Source organism: Chiloscyllium plagiosum, chromosome 27 (assembly GCF_004010195.1).
Source record: "Chiloscyllium plagiosum isolate BGI_BamShark_2017 chromosome 27, ASM401019v2, whole genome shotgun sequence".
Taxonomy (NCBI): Eukaryota; Metazoa; Chordata; class Chondrichthyes; order Orectolobiformes; family Hemiscylliidae; genus Chiloscyllium; species Chiloscyllium plagiosum.
Window position 1 is genome coordinate 867,452 of NC_057736.1, and position 21,554 is coordinate 889,005.

At 41.5% G+C, this 21,554-nt stretch overlaps 1 protein-coding gene across 3 annotated transcripts in view; it reads left to right on the plus strand.

The window, feature by feature from the left end:
• Window positions 1-21,554, plus strand: part of LOC122563455 (myotubularin-related protein 9-like) — a 45,204-nt gene that overhangs the window by 19,195 nt on the left and 4,455 nt on the right. For 2 of the 3 annotated variants that reach the window (XM_043717200.1, XM_043717202.1), the window contains exons 2-9: window positions 1,163-1,222; window positions 2,658-2,766; window positions 5,032-5,157; window positions 5,830-6,003; window positions 7,273-7,490; window positions 13,836-13,997; window positions 16,313-16,454; window positions 17,350-17,570. In XM_043717200.1, the coding sequence (XP_043573135.1) occupies window positions 1,163-1,222; window positions 2,658-2,766; window positions 5,032-5,157; window positions 5,830-6,003; window positions 7,273-7,490; window positions 13,836-13,997; window positions 16,313-16,454; window positions 17,350-17,570 (1,212 nt within the window). The remainder of the gene's footprint in view (window positions 1-1,162; window positions 1,223-2,657; window positions 2,767-5,031; window positions 5,158-5,829; window positions 6,004-7,272; window positions 7,491-13,835; window positions 13,998-16,312; window positions 16,455-17,349; window positions 17,571-21,554) is intronic. The other variant, XM_043717201.1, reaches the window with a different exon arrangement.

The window sequence follows — 21,554 nt, forward strand, 5'->3', positions numbered from 1 at the left end:
GGCTGGTACAATTGCAATATTTAAAAGGCATCTGGATGGGTATATGAATAGGAAGGGTTTGGAGGGATATGGGCCGGGTGCTGGCAGGTGGGACTAGATTGGTTTGGGGTATCTGGTCGGCATGGACGGGTTGGACCGAAGGGTCTGTTTCCATGCTGTACATCTCTATGACTCTGAGAGGCTGGATAGGCTGGGACTTATTTCACTGGAATGTAGGAAGTTGAGGGGTGACCTTCTAGAGGTTTATAAAATCATGAGGGTCATGTATAAGGTGAGTAACAAAGATCTTTTCCCTAAGGTAGCTGAGTTCAAAACTAGGGGGCAAAGGTGTAAGGTGAGAGGAGAAAGATTTAAAAGGGAGTGGGGGGGCAACGTTTTCACACAGAGGGTGGTTCATATGTGGAATGAACAGTCAGAGGAGGCGATAGCTGCAGGTACAGTCACAACATTTAAAAGACATTTGGAAAAGTACGTGAATAGGAAAGGTTTAAAGGGATATGGGCCAAACGCAGGCAAGTGGGACTAGTTTAGTTTGGGATACCTGGTCAGCATGGACTAACTGAAGGATCTGTTTCTGTGCTATATGGCTGTTTAACTCTGTGACTCTATTAATCCTGGTGACTGGACCCAGGGGCATTTTAAACTGTTCTTTAAAATTACATAACAACATTGACAATTGTCTGATTTTAATTCTGATGAATGAACCTTCTCTCAAAAGCGTACTTACCTGCTGTGTGATTTTTTAATATGACTTCAATTTAATTTCTGCATTTCCATTAATTTTTAATTTTAACAATAATCTGTATTTAACCCACAGGAGCTGTTCTAAGTTTCTTGTGATGTAATTAGAGGAAGCTGGATTTGTTAAATCAGAAGGAGAAAGTGAGGTCTGCAGATGCTGGAGATCAGAGCTGAAAAATATGTTGTTGGAAAAGCGCAGCAGGTCAGGCAGCATCCAAGGAACAGGAGAATCCTGAAGAAGGGCTTATGCCCGAAATGTCGATTCTCCTGCTCCTTGGATGCTACCTGACCTGCTGCGCTTTTCTAGCAACACATTTTTCAGCTTTGTTAAATCAGAAGTCAACATTTAACAAATGCTTCTTTCTGACACTAATATCGCCTGTGTTTGTCTTTCTCTTTCTCTCTTTTTTTTCTTAATTAGTGTGCAGAACATAAGTGGATACCAAAGCATCAAATGTGTAAATCAGCAGAATGGAGACAGGTCTGATATTTAATTGATGTTAGCAGCTTGTTTCACATTAGGCATTGTGCTTTTTCAGCTTATATTGCAATCTTCAAGTTTCGCTCAAGTGACTCCTCAAGAACCCTTTCATTTTCCTTCCTCAATATAACAGAAAGTTTATTGCGTCTATATTGGTCTTATTGTCTGAAGGAAATAGGATTTTTATTAAAAGAAATGCCTTGTGTTAGTGCAAATGCTATGTTGCAAAGCTGTTGTTTGTGCCTGTTTTGTATCTGGTATTTAAATGGACACTTTCTGATTTGAAGTGACTGTGAAGAATGTAGGAAATGGAGATCATTGGCCCCAAACCTGTTACATCATGCATTCAGATCCTGGCCAATGTGTGTCAGAACTCAATCTGTCTGCTTTGCTTCTGTAACCCTTAGTATTCCTTACCCAACAAAAATTAAACAAACTACATATGAAAGATCCAATTAATCCCTCAGCCCGATGGCGTTTCTTGGGGGAAGAGGTTTTCAGATATCTATGAGGTTTCGTTTGAAGAAGTGCTTCCAGAAATCACCCTTGAACAGCCTCGCTGGCTTGTATTTTATAGTTTGATCTGAACTCACCTCTTCCACCGTAACCTCCAGCCAAAATCATTTCTCTCCATCACTTTGAGTCAAGCAAGTCTGAACTGTGGCTTTGTTTAGAGTTTCTTGAGCTATGAAATAAGGAAATAATTTTCCAACACTGATCCACAAAAGCAATGAAAATCTAAATGTGGATTAAATAAAATCTGAACGTGAATTGTGTAACCAGTGTGATCAGAGTCCCTCAGCTTCTTGTCTCAGATGGTGATAAGACTCATGTTACTGCCCAAACAGAAATGGACATAAATCTTTTAACGATTGAGAGACGTGCACTCTCACTGTCCCATGCCTTACACACACGCAGTTCTGTTTTTTGAATCTGCTTAAAAATAATATTTTTCTCTTTTTGTGCCACTTATTGTGACACAGATTCTAATGCAATTTTTTAATAGTTGTAAACCTTGCAGTAGTAGCACTGAGGTTCATTTGTATTTTAATGATACTAACCACATTACTGTGGATGCTGGAGAAAGTAATCACCTTTGGTCTGATTCACGTGAGTTCTAAGTCATCTATATATGACGCTCAGAACCCCTTGAGCTCAGAGTTGAGAAGGGTGTGTATGTTCATGCACAGCAGACTGCTAACATTTCTCTGATTCGTGGGAGGAGATGATTTTGCTGGAGACTGAAAGATTTTCCTCGTGAAAACTCAGCAAACACCAACAGCAGGGTCATGCTACTTGTCCTTGTGCAAGTAGAATATTCCGAAGGTGATTAGTCCAGGCTTAGGAAAAATATCTGGATGTTTTTCTGTGTGAATCCCATATTCACATTCCATAATGTGTTTTAACAGCCCAAGACATTTTCTTTCTTTTCCAGATATACAGGGTCTTCAGGGATAATAACTATTAAATGTAAAGACTTGTGTGTTATGTACCTGGAGATACCAGGAATGGAAGAATGCTTGAACGTTGCCAAGTCCATTGAGGTAATGCAATGATTGTGAAAATAGCTGTAGAAATTGTTCCATTTGACCAGAGAATTAAGAAATAACACATAAGAGAGAAATTCCAAACTGACTAGGCAGAAATTTGCAAGTTGAAACAGAATTTCTATCTATAAGATTTAAGATAAAAGCTATCCTATCCACATGGAAACAATGTGGGAATGGACTGGAATATTCCCAGTGGTTTCCTGATGTTGGGCTTCTGGCAAGGATTGGTATATCCCAGCAGGGATTGATATATCCCAAGTAGTGGATTGAATGAGATCATTGAGGCAGAGGCCATCATTTTTTGTCCATTAGTTTTCATTCTGAGTAACACTCATTTCAAGTGCCTCAATTTGAAGCTACAAAATGATCCTGATTATCTTTTAGCCTCTTGGATGTCAGTGTGAACCCACACTAACCCACAGAATACAAATAGCCTTTTGCTGCTGATTTATATGCGATAAAATTTGAAGATCGCAAAACCACTCTCTGGAATCAGAAGGGCAATTTGAGTTATATAATCACACTAAACATCCTTCACTAAATTAAAGGATCCTTTTAAAAACTGCGTGACAATAATTTTAAAAAATTTAGCCACAGAATAGAGCCAGAGTTTTACAGCAAGGAAAGGTCTGCTATTAGCATTTCAGAGCTCATCTAAATAGTTCTTAAATATCTTGAGACTTCCTGCCTCTACCTTTCAGACAGTGAGTTCTAAATACCCACCACCCTCTCAGTGAAAATGTTTTTCCTCATATCCCTTCTAATCTTCCTGCTTCTTATCATAAAACTCTGCCCCTGGTTCTTAACCCCACTACTAAAGGGGAATGCTTCACCCTATCTACTCTGTTCATGTCCCTCAGAACTTTCTACATCTCAATCATGCTCCCCCCTCAGCCTCCTTTGCTTTATGGCGGACACTCCCAGACTATCTAGTCTCTCTTCAGAGTTGAATCACTCCAGCCCAGGCAGCATCCTGGTGAATCCCTTCGGCACAAGATATAGCCAGGAAAACATTCAAATTACAGGAAATGTTATGCTTTGAATATAGTTGCTATGTGGAGAGTATAATGAAATATGTTCTGTAGATATACAATACCTCATCAGAGAAGGTGCCACAGTGAAAAATATTTATTCTCCAGACTGACAGACTTCACTTGGTATACAAGGAACATTCACAATTGTAGAAATCGAGTAATGTTTAATTTTTGTGTTAATTCTGAACCTTGCAACCAAAATCAATCACTCTGAACAAAGGTTTGCTGTTGAATGAAATGCAGTGATCCATCAGTAGCATGAATCTGGAAGATACAATATATATGATCATTTCCCAAAATCCACGGTATAAAGGAACCAGGGCAGAGATTATCATCACATAAAAGGTAAGTGGATTAATGGCTGGATTGACCAGTTGTGAACAGCACTGCCAAGGCCAACAGTTGTTACCCTTGAATTCAGTGGTTTGCTGACTCTTTGAGAAGACAGTTAACATAACCACAATGCTGGAGTCACACATAGTCCAAACCGGGTAAGGACAGCAGATTTCCTTTTCCGAGGAGCATTAATAGAAACTCGGCATTCAGCCCATGGAACAGTCTCCATAATTCACTGTGATCAGATCTGATCCTTCACATTAATGACATAACCTGTTTTCTCCCCATATCCTTGATGCCTGTAAAATCTAAAACAAAATTCTTTTTTTTTGATGGCAATGATGGGTTCATGGTCAGTATCAGTAAGACTGGCTTTCAACTCTACCAGGTGCTGTGATGGGTCTTGAATCATGTCCCCAGCCTCTGCATGGCCTGTCCAGTGACACAGCTATTAACCACCAGCTGTCTTTATTGGCTCTGTCTAACTTTCTCATGATTTTTGTTTCTCCCAGAACATTGTAAGATGGGGGTGGGGAAGGGGAGGGGGAGCAGAGGCGGTGTTCAGTTGTCCTAAATCTGGCCATGGCCAGGGGAATGGCTGCTCTTTTGTTGTTGTTGACTTTCTCTGGTGCTAAGAGAGGAGCAGAGAAACTTAATTCATTTTTGAATTTACTTCAAAAAGTATTTACATCTTGGAACAGAAATCTAATTAAAACAAATCTGAAATTTTACAATTCCAAATCTTTTCAAATCCTGTTTTATTCCCACTCTCGAAGGGCCGTATACTGCAGCATTCTGAACCAATAAGTAAACTCTCAACACTGTTACATTGATGTTTCTGGTATAATTCTTTGATAAAATTTCCATTTTCTCTGATTTTGTTTTGCAGTCTCTGTCTTCTCTGGAATCTGTCAGACACATGTACCCCTTCTTCTATCGGCCAAAGGAACCGAACCTTCAGGAAGGCTGGAACTTATTTACTCCTGAAGAACAGTTTACTAAGCTGTCTTTACATGTTAGTTTGTTTTGGTATATACAACTTTTCAAGAATTTTAAAGATAAAAAATGTAAAAAGCTTTCATATTTAAATGTATTTGTTGATGCTTTCTTATTTCTAATCTTTTACCTTCTTTCCTGTTTGCTGCAGAAGGAAGTGATTGCTTCTTTCTGCTATACAGCTGGACAGAGTGTGTCCTGGAATGATAAACTCCCCTCAGTAATCAAATTTGCAGCCTTTTGCTTTTGAGTGCTGAAGCTAAATCTTTCAAATATATTCTCGAGAAGTGTCATACTGGACTTGAAACAGTAACTGTCTTTCTGCCTTCACAGATGCTGATAGATTTGCTGAGTTTCTCCAGCACATTATGTTTCTTGTTTCAGCAACCACAGCACTTTGTCTTAGCTTTTTCAGATATTGATTGTTTTTCGGCAGTTATTTGTTTCTGATGTTTTCACAATAATTTTTTTTAATGCATCTTAATATTGTTTGGTGCATTAAGGAAGTTTCTCCCAAGATATCCCTTCTAAGCTGGGTGACTCTCCCCAGTGACACCAGAAACCTCTGACAATATTCTGCCTCCACCCAATGACCCACTGCTAGAATATTCATTTGTTTTCAAAGTAACAGATGGCTCTGCTGTTCAATCAGTAATTAAAAGCTATCTTTAAAACTGTTTCACTCACATAGACCGATAATTGGAGACTCAGTTACGTGAACAAAGAGTTTGCTGTGTGTTTGAGTTACCCTGAAGCAGTGATTGTTCACAAGGCTGTTGATGATGCAGCTCTAAAGACCATAGCCTGCTTTCGTCAAAATGGACGCTTTCCAGTCCTGAGTTACCACCACAAGAGGACTGGAATGGTAAGAAACCTTACTCTGTTGCTATTTACAATATCGCACTTCAAGAATGAGAACATCATGTTACTGCAATTCAAGTGTCATTCAGTTTTAATTAAATACCTTCTAAACTGCACAACCTGTGGCCTGCAGGAAACTTGCTGCTGCATTCAGTATTACCATCTGGAAAGATGCTAATCTTTGAAATAAAAATCCTGAATGTCAGATGACATTCAAGCAACAAACAAGGAGAGGTTGATTGAATGAAGTCTGAGATTCAGACTTGTTACTCTAATGGTGAGTGAGCTCTTTCAGACACTCTCAGCTGGACAATATGGCCTAGACATAACATGTCTCAGTTACATAGAGTCATGGAAACAGGCCCCTCGGCTCAACTTGTCCATGCTGCCCAGTTTTCACAATTAATTTAGTCCCATTTCCCTATGTTTGGTCCATATCCCTCCATACCCATCCTATCCAGGTACCTGTCCAAATGCTTCTTAAATGATGAAATTGTATTCTCCTCCACCACTCCCTCTGGCAGCCCGTTCCAGACACTCACCTCTCTCTGTGTGAAAAAATTGTCCTCTGGACCCTTTTGTATCTCTCCCCTCTCACCTTAAACCTATGTCCCCTAGTTATTGATCGCCTACCATGGGGAAAAGCTGTTGGCTATCTACCTTATCTATGCCTCCCATGATTTAAGGTCACCCCTCAGTCTCCCACACTCCAGAGAAAAAAGTCCCAGCCTATCCAACCTCTCCTTATAACTCAAGCCTTCCAGTCCAGGCAGCATCCTAGCTAATCTTTTCTACACCTGTTCTAGTTTACTCAGATCCTTTCTATAGTGATCAGAACTGCATGCTGTACTCCAAATGTGGCCTCACCAACATCTTGTACAGCTGCAAACAGACATCCTGACTCCTACACACAATGCTCTGATGAATGAAAGCAAGTGGCCAAAAGCCTTCTTCATTGCCCTGTCTACCTGTGACTCCACTTTCAAGGAGCTATGAACCTGTACGCTTTAGATCTCTTTGTTCTATAACACTCCCCAGGGCCCTACCATTCACTGTGTATCGAGAAGCTCAGCAGTTGCTTGCTTATCATCTCATAGAACTAAATATTTGTTACTGGTGGACACTTTAGTTGATTAGAATCACCTTTGAATCCACCAGCAAGAAGTAGGTTTGTGTGTGGAACAAACAATAACTGTTTCATGTGTTCAATATGTTTGGAATATGGTGAATGGATCTCTGGCTTGGATGATGCTAAAGATATTGTTACTTGTAGGTGATAATGCGGAGTAGTCAGCCACTGACTGGAGCCAATGGCAAGAGATGTAAAGAGGATGAACAATACCTGGCTGCTGTTCTCCACCCTGATAAGAAAGGTTATATCATTGATACCAGATCCACACAAGCTGCCCATCAGGCAAAGGTGAAAGGTGGAGGCTTTGAATCTAAAACTAAATACCACAATTGGAAAAGACTACACAGATCAATAGAGAGGTAAGGAATAGGGCAACAAACTAATTAGCGCGTAAAGTGGGCTTTCACCATTTCTATTGAAAGAATATGAAACAGAAGACAGTGGCATTTTTAAATGAATTTTCCATTAGGAGCAAGATTAAAATGGTATGTTTTTAAAATATAGCATTAATAACCAATAGCTGATCAATCCTCTGACTCTGTCCTAGATATCTATCAGTGATTCCTTCCATTCCTCACACTGCACTCAATCAGATCATCAGGAGTTGATATAAAGGGAGCCAAGTCTACCGCTTCATCCCTCCCTGACTCACCCTGTGAACTATCTTGATACTGTCAGGATGCCTGATTGATGCAGAGGCTTTAGAACTTGCTGGAATGGAATGTCTGGGTGGTCTTAGCGGACTATTTTATTGACTCCAACCTCTTCCCCAAACATTCATTCACATTGAATCAGATTGGGCAGCTGATGGTAACACTGAACAAGTCAGATCCCATAATGAAGCCAGTTTGAAAGTCTGTAAGTCCTAATTTTCTTTTTATTTACCATGGTGACCATTCGCAGGATGTAGGCACAAGAGACCGTTAATGTACTTCAGCACTATCCACAACTCCACCGTCCTTAATGTCATCCGCAAATTTATTAACCCATCCTTCTACACCCTCATCTAGGTCCTTTATGAAAATGACAAACAGCAGTGACTCCAAAACCGATCCTTTTGGTACACCATTAGTAACTGAACTCCATGATGAACACTTCCCATCAAACATCGCCTTCTGTCTTCTTTCAGCTAGCCAACTTCTGATCCAAACCGCTAAATCACCCTCAATCCCACTCCTCTGTATTTTGTGCAATAGCCAACCGTGGGGAACCTTATCGAATGCTGAAAGCCATATACACCACATCAACCGCTTTACCCTCATCCACCTGTTTGGTCACCTTTGCAAAGAACTCAATAAGGTTTGTGAGGCACGACCTACCCTTCACAAAACTGTGTTGACTATCCCTACTCAACTTATTCCTCTCTAGATGATTATAAATCCTATCTCTTATTCACCTCAGTACCTTTTTTAAATGCAAGTAAACAAAGCAAATCTCCAGATACTCCATCTTAACTGAACGCACAAATCTAAATTGAAACTAAAAAATAAATCCTCCCCTTTCTTAACACATGCTACAAAGGTACAAATCAAATTTAAAGCTATACATTAAATCCTTTACTTTAGAACCAAGATCACAAATAATAAAAATAAATGGCAATACCTCATCATGCAGTATTTTGGAATCCTACTTGATCTAAAGCTGAGCTTCAGGTACAACATTTCTTTTTCAATAATAATTTCAATAATAATTTTCAATAATAATTTCAATAATTGGTCCCTAGTCCAAAAACCAATCAGCTTCACTTTTAAACGATCCTCAGCTCCATTTTGTCAGCACATTTGTCAGCTGAAACCCACAGTTACACAAACAGGGTTCGTAAAAAATATCAAATTCCTTACTTTCAAAACATCCTTCTGAAACAATGGTCCTGGACACCATTGTTCTCCTTTTAATCCATGGCTTTAAAAAGCACAAAAATAGAAAAGCATGGTCCTTAAGTGCTGTTAACCCACCACCTCCACACCCCTGTCTTCACTGACCTCCATGGGCTCCATGTCACCCATTTCATTCAGCTGACGGTTCTTGGCTGTGTGTTTAACTCTTCCCCTGTGTCCCCAGTTCTTGCATCTGCCTCAGGTTTTCTTTGCAGCATCCTTCACCCTTCTGGATCTTGCCTTTTACACTTGTCCTACTTCTGAAACCCTGACCTGGGAAAGGGAGCCTTGAATCACTTTGGTCAGAAGGAGAGTGAGCACACTCCACTCCTGATTATTGAGCGGGCAGTGAAGATGAAGATCTATATGATCTGATATTCATTGATAATGGTTGAAAATTTGATGCTTCTTAACCTACTCTGATTGATCAGAGTTGTGGATTGATATTCACACACAATCATACTCTGAGTAAATCCAGTCATGTGTAAATGATGTTTTGATTCACATAAACACAGAGTGATAACACTTAATTTGTTTTGAGAGTTTAGATTCCCTACCGTGTGGAAATAGACCATCCGAAGGGTAACCCACCCAGACCCATTTCCCTCTGACTAATGTACCTAACACTACAGGCAACTTAGCATGGCCAATTCACCTGACCGGCACATCTTTGGACTGTGGGAGGAAACCAGAGCGCCCAGAGGAAACCCACACAGACACGGGGACAATGTGCAAACTCCACACAGTCTCCGAAGGCTGGAATTGAACCTGGGACCCTGGTGCTGTGAGGCAGCAGTGCTAACCACTGAGCCACTGTTCCATTTTCTTGATCTTCTTCCTGCAGTTTAACTGCAAAGGATGTAAAAATGACAGATCTGGCTGTGATGCATTCAGCCATGTTTGATGTAAAATAGTTAATGTGACCGTCTCTGTTATTGCTGTGTGTCTGCCTGTTTTTATGTCTGGCTGGTAACCGAATCAATGTCACTGATAGGAGAACAGGCAGGTTCAGTCTGAGCAATGTAACATTGGGCTGGTTGTAAAATAGCCATCTGATCTGAGGGCTCCTGTTCCCACTGAGTGGTTCAGGTTAACATGACCTCATATAGACAGGAGGCCCTGGTTCAAGTCTCGGCTGTTCCAGGGTATGTACTAATATCAGTGAACAGGTGAGAAAATAGCTACAGGATGTGCCCAGGGTTAATACATACTTGCCCTGGTTGTTAACACTTGCTTTTGGAGGCCAATTGTGTCACAGTGGTAGAGTCCCCAGCCCTGGACCGGGAGGCCTCATTCAAAACCACCTGAACCCAGGAATGTGTAATAACCTCTCTGAACAGGGTGATTAGAAAAATAGGTTAAATGAAAAAAAAACCTCCTTTGTTCATTGACTAACTGAACAAGTCAGAGTTACAGCGGGAGAGGTGAACATGTAAGTACACTGGACAAGATGACAAAGAAATATCAGAGAAATGCATTGTTCCATCCCCTGCTCCAGCCCCTGCTCCAGCCCCTGCTCCAGCCCCTGCTCCATCAGCGGTCCCTGCTCGAGCCTTTACTCCAGCCCCTGTTCCATCTCCTGCTCCAGTTCAGGCTTCTGTGGTGGGGACAGTTGGATCACCTGGGAACAGATAAAAATTGAGCTGAAGAAGAGAACGTACCCACTGAGAGGCTGCTGGATAGTGTTAATTGGAGTGGAAGGCAGATTAGACAGACTGACAGAAACATGTTCGCTGCTACCTGCTGGTTTCAGTTTGGGCAGTTCTGTAGAGTCTGAGCAGAACCTACCTCTGTGCAGCAGTTGCTCCTGAGAAGGGGAGAAGATAGTATTGAATTGTTAAAATTAGCTTAGCTCAGTGTCAGGACTTTAGTGGAAGTTTCAGACCAGAAGTGCTTTGGCTGAAACACTGAAGGAATTATTTGAAGCTGAGAAGACTTATACTTGTCTGAAGGCTTGAGGAAATGTTCTCCAATTCTGAAGATTGGAAGTTGAAGCCACAGATAAATTAAGCCATTTGAGGGGATAGAGAAGGGAACCCTCTCTGGTCTGAGTCTTGTAGAGCGGTGCTTTTGGGATTATATTTTTACTGTGTGTTTCAAAATCTTTAAGTTTATATTTTATGTAACTGAGGAACAAAGTGTCTGATGATAGAACAGAAACCGAGTCATAGTCCACAGAGCAGCAGAGTTATCAGCCTTTTAGATGAATATGGATCAATGAACAGACACTTAAAATCCTGAGAGAAATATTACCAGCAATGCCTCCACAGAATCCTACAAATCCATTTTCAGGATAGACATTCCAACACTCCTTTTTCAGGCCAGTGTCCCCAACCTTAAGGCACTGGGTTAATGTTAATCAGCTGGATTGGACAGGCCACATCTTCTGGAAGTCTGACACAGGACTCCAATACAAGCTCCTTACTCTGATCTCTATTCCAGCAACTGTTACCTGGAGGGCAGAGGAAACAGTTCAAGAATAGCCTCAAATTCTCTCTGAAGAAAAGCGACTTCCCATTATCTCATGGGAATCTCTAGCCCAAGACTGTCCCAAAGCAGAGAAGCAGCATCTGTGAGGCTAGCGATCGTTTTGGATGTCTCTGAAATGCCCAACGCGGGAGTCAGGCACAGACAGTGGGAGGAGTGTGTAAAAAGCTGAACATCCTACCCAGCCCCTTCTGTAAACCCCACCCTCCCCATTTCCAGCAAGGTGAGTCACCTCAGGACGCACCATTCCAGAGGGTAGTAACAATGTCCTTCATTGTGAGGGATATCCTGAAGGAAATGAGAGCTCCTGCAGTACTGCGCTCTGGTATTGTGATGCTGTGGGACTGTCCCACTGTGACCTATTGGTCACTGAGGGACAGTTTGTTCAATAGGCTGATAATCGGCCAGAAAATCCTTCCAACCCCTGGTCAGACAAGGTTTCCATATCCCCAGAAAGAGAGTCATGTCAGTGTAGATATACTCAAAGACACAGGCGCTGCTCTGATGTGTCAGTCTAAAGATTTATATATAAGACACTGAGTGGGATTTGAACCTATAACCAGCTTATGACCGAAAAGTTGGTTCTCCTGCTCCTCGGAGGCTGTCTGACCTGACGTGCTATAACCATCCGACTCAGGCACAGCTGTCACCTTCACTGAAACAATGGTAACAATTGATGAGAGTTCAGTGATTCTACAGAACAAAGAACATCTGCTTTGCTCTTTCTAACAGGATCCATGCAGTTCTTGGCAGCTGGAAGACTGCTCCATTCGTGAATAGGCAGGAGGCTGGAAGAACACAGCAAGCCAGGCAGCATCAAGAGGTGGAGAAGTCAATGTTTCAAGTCATGAAGGACTGAGTCCTGAAGAAGGGTTATACCCAAAACATCGACTTCTCCACCTCCTGATGCTGCCTGGCCTGCTGTGTTCCCCCAGCCTCCTGCCTGTCTACCTTGGATTCCAGCATCTGCAGCTTTTTTGTCTCTCTCCATTAGTGAATAGATCAGGCCAGCCTGGTAAGACACTGTCACACACCAGAACTTGACTTTATTCTGTCATCAGAGAATTAAACCTTTCATGTCTCACTGTCAGGAAGAGTGTTCTGAGAATAACTAGGATGGTTGCCAATCAAAATTAACTTCCTGGGAAAGGTGTAAGTGATAGGAATCTTTTGTGAAGAGTTTAGAAGCAAGAAATTCTGTGTGCAGTTATTTTTCTGGGAAGAAACGCCAGTGTTTCTAGAGGGGATAAATTATATTGGGATTGTGTACAATCCACAGCCTCTGCCACTACTGTCCAATTAAAATCAGAAGAAGAGGCTTTACAGAGTTGGGTTTCTACCTTGTTTACAGTTACAAACATCCCACCAGCACAATCACGTTGTTATTTGGAATGGGGTGGGGTGGGGGGTGAGATGGTTGGATGCCGTGTTTGAGATAGAACAAACCTCAGAGAATATTCCTGAATGTAATCGTCATAAAGTTCTTCAAAAGAAGGCAAACAAATATTAAACATTCCAGCGCTGAACTTGATGCATAATTCCATGAATACTGCCATATTCAACTTCAATAAGACAAAGAATTGCCTATGCTGGAAATATAAAAAAAAAACAAAATTGCTGGAGAAACTCAGGTCTGGCAGCATCTGTGGAGAGAGAGCAGAGTGAATGTTTTGAGCCCAGTGACCCTTCAACCTCAAACTGGATGATCTTCCAGTCACCTTTAACCCTGTAACTTTGGAAATCAGTTATCATTCTTCCACTGTGTCCCAATCAACTCACTTCTAAATCCCTCTTGCATGCTGTTTGGTTACTTAAGATTTTAGGGTGATTTTAATGATTGTAGGCTTGACTTGTGTAAGAGTCAATGAGTCAGAATTTTGTTTCTGCTGAAATTTAGTGAAAAATGAGCATACACCATGGACATTATTTATCTGTTAGAAACTTGATTTCTTTTAGTAGTCTAATTTTGTGAGGAATCAGACATGTAATATGGAGGGTTCCACACTGCTGTAAAAAACCCAGGTCTACACATTATCCTGCAGGCTGAGACGGACTCCAGTTGATGTTGAGAGCATTCCCTAGGTCAAAGCTGGTGGCTTGAAATTGACATGCTGAGCTTTGGATGTACCTCTGCCTCAGAATTCACTTCCCTTTAGTGCTGAGTTAATGCATGTGCAAAGATCTTGATGAATTTTTAGGATGTAATCCCTGTAGGTATGTCTTATGGAACTGTCAGCATAATTAAAAGATGCAACATAGCATCTGATGTTCAATACTGGAGCACGTCCTGGAAAGCTGAACTTCTTCTAATCAGTGTTAATGTATTTTCTTTTATTACAGAGGCAGAGTTCTTCAGGAAAGCCTGATTAAATTAGTCGATGCTTGTAATGACCAATCCAATAGCATTGACAGGTGGCTCAGTAAACTGGAGGCTTCTAAATGGCTGAGCCATGTTAAAACTATATTGACCATCGCGTGTCTGGCTGCACAGTGTGTTGACAGGTAACACTCTAACGTCAGACGTCATTTCTAACAGTAGCAATTCTTTGTGATAGGACATTGTGTCTCCCATTGAGCTCCCTCTTGCTGGAGGGTCAGTTAGCTGGTTGGCTGGTTTGTAAATACCAAGTGGTGCCAGCAGCGTGGGTTCAATTTCTGTGACCAGCTGAGATTACTACTTTCTCAACTTCACCATTGCCTGAGGTGCAGTGGCTCTCAGGTTAAACTTATCAACCATTGTCTCTCAGTAACAAGGGACTATCATTACTTTACAATTTACTCTCACTCTGACCTATTCCCTGTGCACCAGCATCCCTCTGTATGTCTGGTACATGCTGTTTTCTCCCGTGTGATCAGCAGGCCATGGCTCACAGCAGTCAACCCAATCTTGCTGTTGTCTGATGTTCACATAAACGCGCTTCCCCAGAGAATCACTTGATAGAAATCACAAAAAGGAATCTGGCTAAACACTGAGGCTGGTCACAGTGATCTAACTGTGACCATAGATTGGCTAATTCTGAAGAAATTAAGGATTAGATTAGATTCCCTACAATGTGGAAACAGGCCCTTCAGGCCAACCAGTCCACACCAACCCTCCGAAGAGTAACCCACCCAGATCCATTTCCCTCTGACTAATACACGTAATACTATGGGAAATTTAGCATGGCCAATTCACCTGCCCTACACATCTTTAAGGAACTCTTATAGCAATTTTATGGATGCCTGTCTCTGAAACTGGACCATTGTAATTGTGTTTGTTTATCTTAAACAGCTAACTATTAGAATTCCTGTAGGATTGATATATAATTGCACACTTCCTGTTTTTTTTGCTTAAACTGTTCAAAAGATTTCAAAATTATTTTCTCAATTAAGGTCCTCTGGCAGCCTTGAATATTGTACCGGGAATGTCAATGAATGTAGCTGATTACACAAATGTATAAATTGAGCATTACTGAGAAAAGGCTCTTGTTCTCAAACGTTGTCAATGTGCACTCATCAGAATAAAATCACAAGAATATCAAATCCCGAAGGGAACAATTTATATTGCATAGAAAACAGGGTGCAGATTGGTTAGCAGAAGACTGGCACTAAGATAACTCTCATGTGAAGAGCCTGTGCAGACACAATGGGCCGAATGGTCTGTTTCTACAAAGGAATTTCATGATTCTGTGGTTGGTAAGTCAATCCTGATTGGCAAGACATGGTGTAATGGGAAATGTACCCACAATTTTCCCAAGCTTTTGTTCTATTGAAAACGTTGCAAAGCATTGCCATGGTCCCTCTGTTTGCACAAGGCAGAATATAAAAGTGATGCACTCTGAAAGCTCAACTGACAACCTTAAATTCATTGCCTTTGTAACTCCGAGCAGAGTCAGCCTTGCACAGTTTACTCGGAGCAGAAGAAATTGAGAGGGGCTGTGACTGAGATGTATAAAATTCTGAGGAGCACCGACAGGGTGATTGGGAAGAAACCTTTCTTCTTAGTGGAGGAGACAATGATGGTGGTGAGGATGTGAAGGAGGGGGGCAAGTGAATAGATTTAAGCTAAGGGACAAGAGGTTCAGAGAAAATGCGAAGGAAAACTTTTTCACCTAGAGGGAGTTGGGAATCTGGAACTCACTGCCTGTGAGGGTGGGGGAGACAGAAACCCTCATCACATTGAAGAAGGATTTAGATGTGCACATGTGATGTCAAAAAATAAAAGGCTATGGGCCTTGAAAAAGGGGATGAGAATAGTGAGGTGTTTTGTTTTGACCAGCATGGATATGATGGGCCAAAGGGTCTTTTTACCGTGTTGTAGATCTCGGTGACTGTGTGAGTATGATTGAGGATTTCAGCAGCAGATAAGCTGAGGTCACGATGGAGTTGGCTGAAGTTATAAAGGTGGAAATAGGCAATCTCAGAAATGGAGAAGTTGTTTTGCTGGAAGTTCAGAGTGGGGTGGAAGGGAGAGGCCAAATAGATCGCCAACGTCACGAACATTCTGGTGTAGTGTGGACCAGTGGACAGTTACCACGTTCTTCTCCAGCTTTAACGGTATACAGAACATTATCTGGAGAATCTCAATACCTCAGGATTAGCAGCAATTTAACATTGACCACGTTTCATAATGTGAAACGTTGACCACAAAGAGTTTCAGAATGTTTACTTAATTCATCTTGTTTGGAGAAAGAAAATGGATTTTAACCAAGACTGTGATTCTGTCAAACTGAACATCAAATTAGTTTAAAGTGAATCATTACAACTAAACTTGGAAAAAACATGTGGTGGGCTATGGGATTCGATGCGAGAGTGATGCTGTCAATTTGCTGTCACAGAGAAGGAGTGTCTGTCCTGATCCATGACTCTGAAGGGAGAGACTCCACCCTCCAGCTCACATCGCTGGCACAAATCATTCTGGATCCAGACTGTCGAACCATTGATGGTTTCCAAGCACTTATCGAGAGGGAATGGTTACAGGTATGTAAAATCAGAAGAAAGCATGATTGAGAAAAGATCATGTTTCTCCCGGTGCATACTTTGCACAGACCACCTAAGGTGCATCCACTCAGGACACATTTAGTGTCTTCAGGATAAAGTGTGCATGAACATTCCAGTCTGTAAAGATTCTGATATCACACTCCAGCGTAGTCAGCCCCACAGTTTTGTCACAACAACACTAGTTAGTTTTTACCCTTCCCCTGGCTGTAATACTTCCCCAAGTAATACTGCCCCACCCTCCAGGCATCAGTCGACTGTTATTCCACAAAGTATTTGATCACTTGGTCTGTACCTGTCTCTGGAATCTAGAAATTTGTAGCTGACACCAATCTGTGCAGTGGAAAGAAGCAGCCCCATTGCTTTGCTGTCAGGAGGCAGACTCAACTCAGAGTCTGCCACCAACAGCAAGCTCCAAGCTCCATCAGTCAGCACTGTGAACAATTCACACAGCATCACTACGCCTGGAGTGTGAGAGAACCAGCTCACGGAATTCACTGGATTGCTCTTTATGAGAGCAAGCCCAGAAATGGTTGGCTGAATGGGCTTATTGTATGCTGGAGGAGTTTATGATTTTATGTGATTCATGGATCTCAGCTCTGGACTGTTATCCAGCAATTCCTGCCGGAAGCTCTGTTTGTTTGTGCACATTGAAGGGGAACAGGACAAGGCCTACCTGTGAGGCCTCTCATGGTTGAATTGCCTCTCGCATTTATTATTGAGGCTCACAGAAAGAAGTAGGCACCTCAAGAAACAATATTAACACAATTGATTGTGAGGTTGTGTCTATTCCATTTCTGACACCTTAACAAAGGTGAATGGTTGGCATTGCTCAGACTGAAGAGTTCTGTCACATTTTTATTTTCTTCTTCTTCAGGCAGGACATCCTTTCCAACACCGCTGTGCCAGTTCAGCGTATTCACATGCCAAGCTGAAACAAGAAGCACCCATCTTCCTCATCTTCCTGGATTGCTGCTGGCAGATGATCAGCCAGTTCCCTTGCTCGTTCCAGTTTAATGAGCACTTCCTGATCACATTGTTTGAACATGCCTATGCATCCTGCTTTGGGACATTCCTGTGTAATAATGAAAAGGAACGGTAATGTATGAGGAAATCACTTTACCAAACTCCACCTAATGTGAAGGTCATTGTCAGTGAATCATCACTGAGTTCTTTACAGTAGCAGTCTGTGTAAATATATTCTCAGGACTTACTTTCCATAGGTCAAATTCATAAAATGTTTCTAAACTGTTAAATATTTTGAGAATCAAAATATTGAATCAAATAAATATTACCCAATAATAGATAGCTGAATATAATCCACTGAGAAAAACAAAAACTGTGGATGCTGAAAGTCTGAAAAGTAAAACAGAAATTGCTGGAGAAACTCAGCAGGTCTGGCAGTATCTGTGGAGAGAAAGTAGAGTTAGCATTTCAGGTCCAGTGACCCTTCTCCAGAACTGATGGTAGCTAGGAAAAGCTTGGTATATATGCTGGCAATGGTGTTTGGGGGGCAGGAGAGGCGAGGATAGACAAAGGAATGGGTAAAAGTTAGTCTGGGAGAATGGGCAGCTGCTAATGGGAACCCTTAGTGGCTGACAATGGGGTGTTTGTTGTAGCAGCCCATGGCATGACAACGTCTGGTGGTTGGGGTGGGGGTAAGGACTTGGGAGAAGGTGGAGGCCCTAAAATAATTAAACTTGATATTGAGTCTCGAAGGCTACAGGATCCCCAGGCTGAAAATGAGGTGCTGTTCTTCCAGCTTACACTGAGCTTCACCAGAGCACTGCAACAAGCCTGAGACAGAGATCTTGGCCTGGGGACAGGGTTCGGTGTTGAAGTGGCAGGCATCTGGAATCTGAGTCTTTTCGCGAGCAGAATGTAGAGGTTCTGCAAAGCAGTTCCCCTCTCTGCGTCTTGTTTCCTGATGCCTTACTTATATCCCTGATGTTTGGGGAAATTCCCGGCAACCTGCCCCATGCTTCCCAGTGGTGAGAGTTCCCTGTACGTATGAAATCTCTAAGATTTCAAAATTTGGTGAAGACAGAAGATATGAGATACATCAGTTGTCATGTTCCAAAACTCCTGACACTTGTTGGGAAAGCCCTGGCAGAATGGAGCATTGCAAACATACCGCTCTACTCAAAGGAAAGAATCAGAAAACAGCAAACCATAGGGCAATTTTCCTAACGTCTATTATATAGAAAATGCTAGAATCCATGATTAAGGAGGTCATGGTCGGACATTTAGAAAATCACACAACCCCAAGTTACAGTCCAACACGTTTATTTGGAAGTACAAGCTTTTGGAGCTGTTGGACTCTAACCTGGTGTTGTGGATTTTTAACTTTGTCCACCCAGTCCAACACTGGTACCTCCACATCATTTAGGAAATCATAATACAATCAAGCAAATTGAACATGCTTTTGTGAAACACAAATCACATTCAGCTAATTTGTTAGAGTTCTGTGAGTCAGGATGGAACCTATAGAAATTGTGTGTTTAGGATTTTAGAAGTATTTGATAAGATGTTACATCAAAAGTTACTGCAAAATAACAGCTCATGGTGTGGGAGTTGAAGATAGGAGGAGCATTCTGGATCCATAGCCTAGAAGCTGATGAATTAAAAGCCGAGGTGTTAGCCATAGTATGATGGGTAGCATCCTGGCCTATTAGTCAAAAGGTTTTGGGTTCAAGTCTTATATCAGGGACAGTATCTAAAGGATTAGTTAGCTAACAGCAATGAGAGAGTAGGGAGAAATAACTCTTTTCAGGTTAGCAAGCTGTAACTAATGGAGTGTGACAGGAATCAGTGCTGGAGTCACAAATACCTACACTCACTATAAATGATTGGACAAAGTGACCAAATATATGATATCTGTGTTCTGAAGAAGACTCATATTAGACGTGAAACATTAACTCTGTTTCTCTCTTCACAGATACTACCGGACCTGCTGAGTTTCTCCAGCACTTTCTGCTTCAATTATGTATAATAGTTACATTAACTGGTGATACAGGGAAAGGTGAGAAACTAAGTTGTCAACAGGACATGAAGAATTTATAAAGAGATGGGGATAAGTGGTTGGATAAATTTTGACAGGTGAAATATAATGTGGAAAAATGTGAATTTCCCTATTTGGCTGGTAGAATAAAAAATGGAGAAAGATTGCAGGACTCTGGGGTGCAGAGAGATGGTGTCTGGTACATGAATCAAAAGAAGTTATAGCAAGTACAGATATAGCAAGTGATTGAAAGACAAATGAAGTGTTGATGTTTACTGAAAGGCTATTAAATATAAAAACAGGGACATTTTGCTGCAGGGCCTTGGTGAGACCTCCAGAGGATACTGTACAGGTTTGGCCTCCTTAGCTCAGTAAGAAATCCATTAGGATGTCGAGGGTAGGAGAATGAGAGATGCTTTTATAGAAACAAATAAGATCCTGTGAGGACTTGACAGGATGGATGCTGAGAAGTGAGTGAGCGTAGAACAAGGAGACACTGTTTAAAAGTTAGGTGTCTCCCAAGAATGAGATGATTAGAATTTGATTTTTCTCAGAGGGTGATTAGTCTGTGACATTCTCTTCCCCAGACAGCAGTGAGACTTCATCATTGAGTTTATGCCAGGATGAATGAGACTCCTCCACTACCTGGAAAAGTCATACCTCAGTGACATATGGTTATCCCATTTTAAATGAGATGTCTTTCAGATCCATATGACATTGATACCAGCAGCTAATTCTGGTGGGAACACATTGTGGCAAGAATCAAGAATCCACTTTCTAGTGGACAGTTTGTGGAATCCAGGAGGAATCTGATTGCTCCCCTGACCTTTGCGACAAACCCCTGGCCCTTGCCCAAAGTCTTCCCTCTTTTCTGCCAGTCACCAGCTTTTCTGTGAAACTCTCTCTCTGGTCTGAGCATCGTGGTGTGAACAGGCTCCTTGTGCCACAGAAGGTTCTTTAACATCAATTTGGAGGACCCTCCCCCCTGTCAGCTGGGGTGGGAAATGATGCTGAATTATTTAGATAACATCCCAAGTTAAATAATCTGAACCTCACTGAACTCTGAGGAAGATCAACCCTGACTGCTGACCTCACCATGTCCCAGCCACCAAATGTGGAGCTGTTGTTGCAGTCCCATCATTGAATTAGCAGTGACCTGAAGCTCCAACAGACACTGACCCTTTTTATTGTATATTTCAATTCCACTTCCTCTTTAGGTTCAAGGCGAAGCCACAATTTCAGTCAATCCCACTTACACGCAACTCCGATTTGTGAAATCGTAATTATATGCAACAAATTACTTCCTTAGCTTTGACGTACACTGGTCAACCATCAAAAAGCAGCAATTTCAACAGAAGTTAAGACTTTGCAACCAGAGTGTTTGCAAAATCCAGTGAGTGAGAGTCTGAGAGAGTAGGTATAGTTTTCATTAATAAAATGGATCAGAATTTGCCTTTGGTTCTTAATACAATAGAACAGCTATTAAACCAACAAGGTTTCAACTTTACTTAGTGTGCAGGCCCAGGAACTTCCTTACAGAAGTGCATCTACTATTCAAAATTTGAACATGTGCAGTTATACACCACTTGTCCCACTGAGCGGGTGAATGCAGACTTTTTTTTTACATATTCAGGTTTTTGTTTTATGCTGTAATCATAAGCAATCGACATCACGTTGCAATTTCCTTGTTCCAGAGCTACAATTTGAAGACTAGCTTTAAAGGAAACATCTCAATGGAACGGAGAGGAAAAAGAAAGAAAAGCTTTTGATTCAGATTCTGATTCTTGTGTGAAGCATTGGCGGTTCCTCCTCCAACTGCATTCTCAAATAGCCATGGTATAGGGATTTTTAAATTCAGTGGTTAGTGTGAGTCTGCTAGACAAACGAAAAAAGAGGGATACGGACCAAGGGCAGGCAGGAGGGATTAGTTTTACTTGGCAACATGTTGGGCACAACATCGCATACTTTGCTGTTCTATGTTCTAAAACTTTTAACTTCAAACGAAAATAGATTTATGGAGTTTATTTCAACACCATATGAGAGAAGACTTTATATATATATATATATATATATATATACTT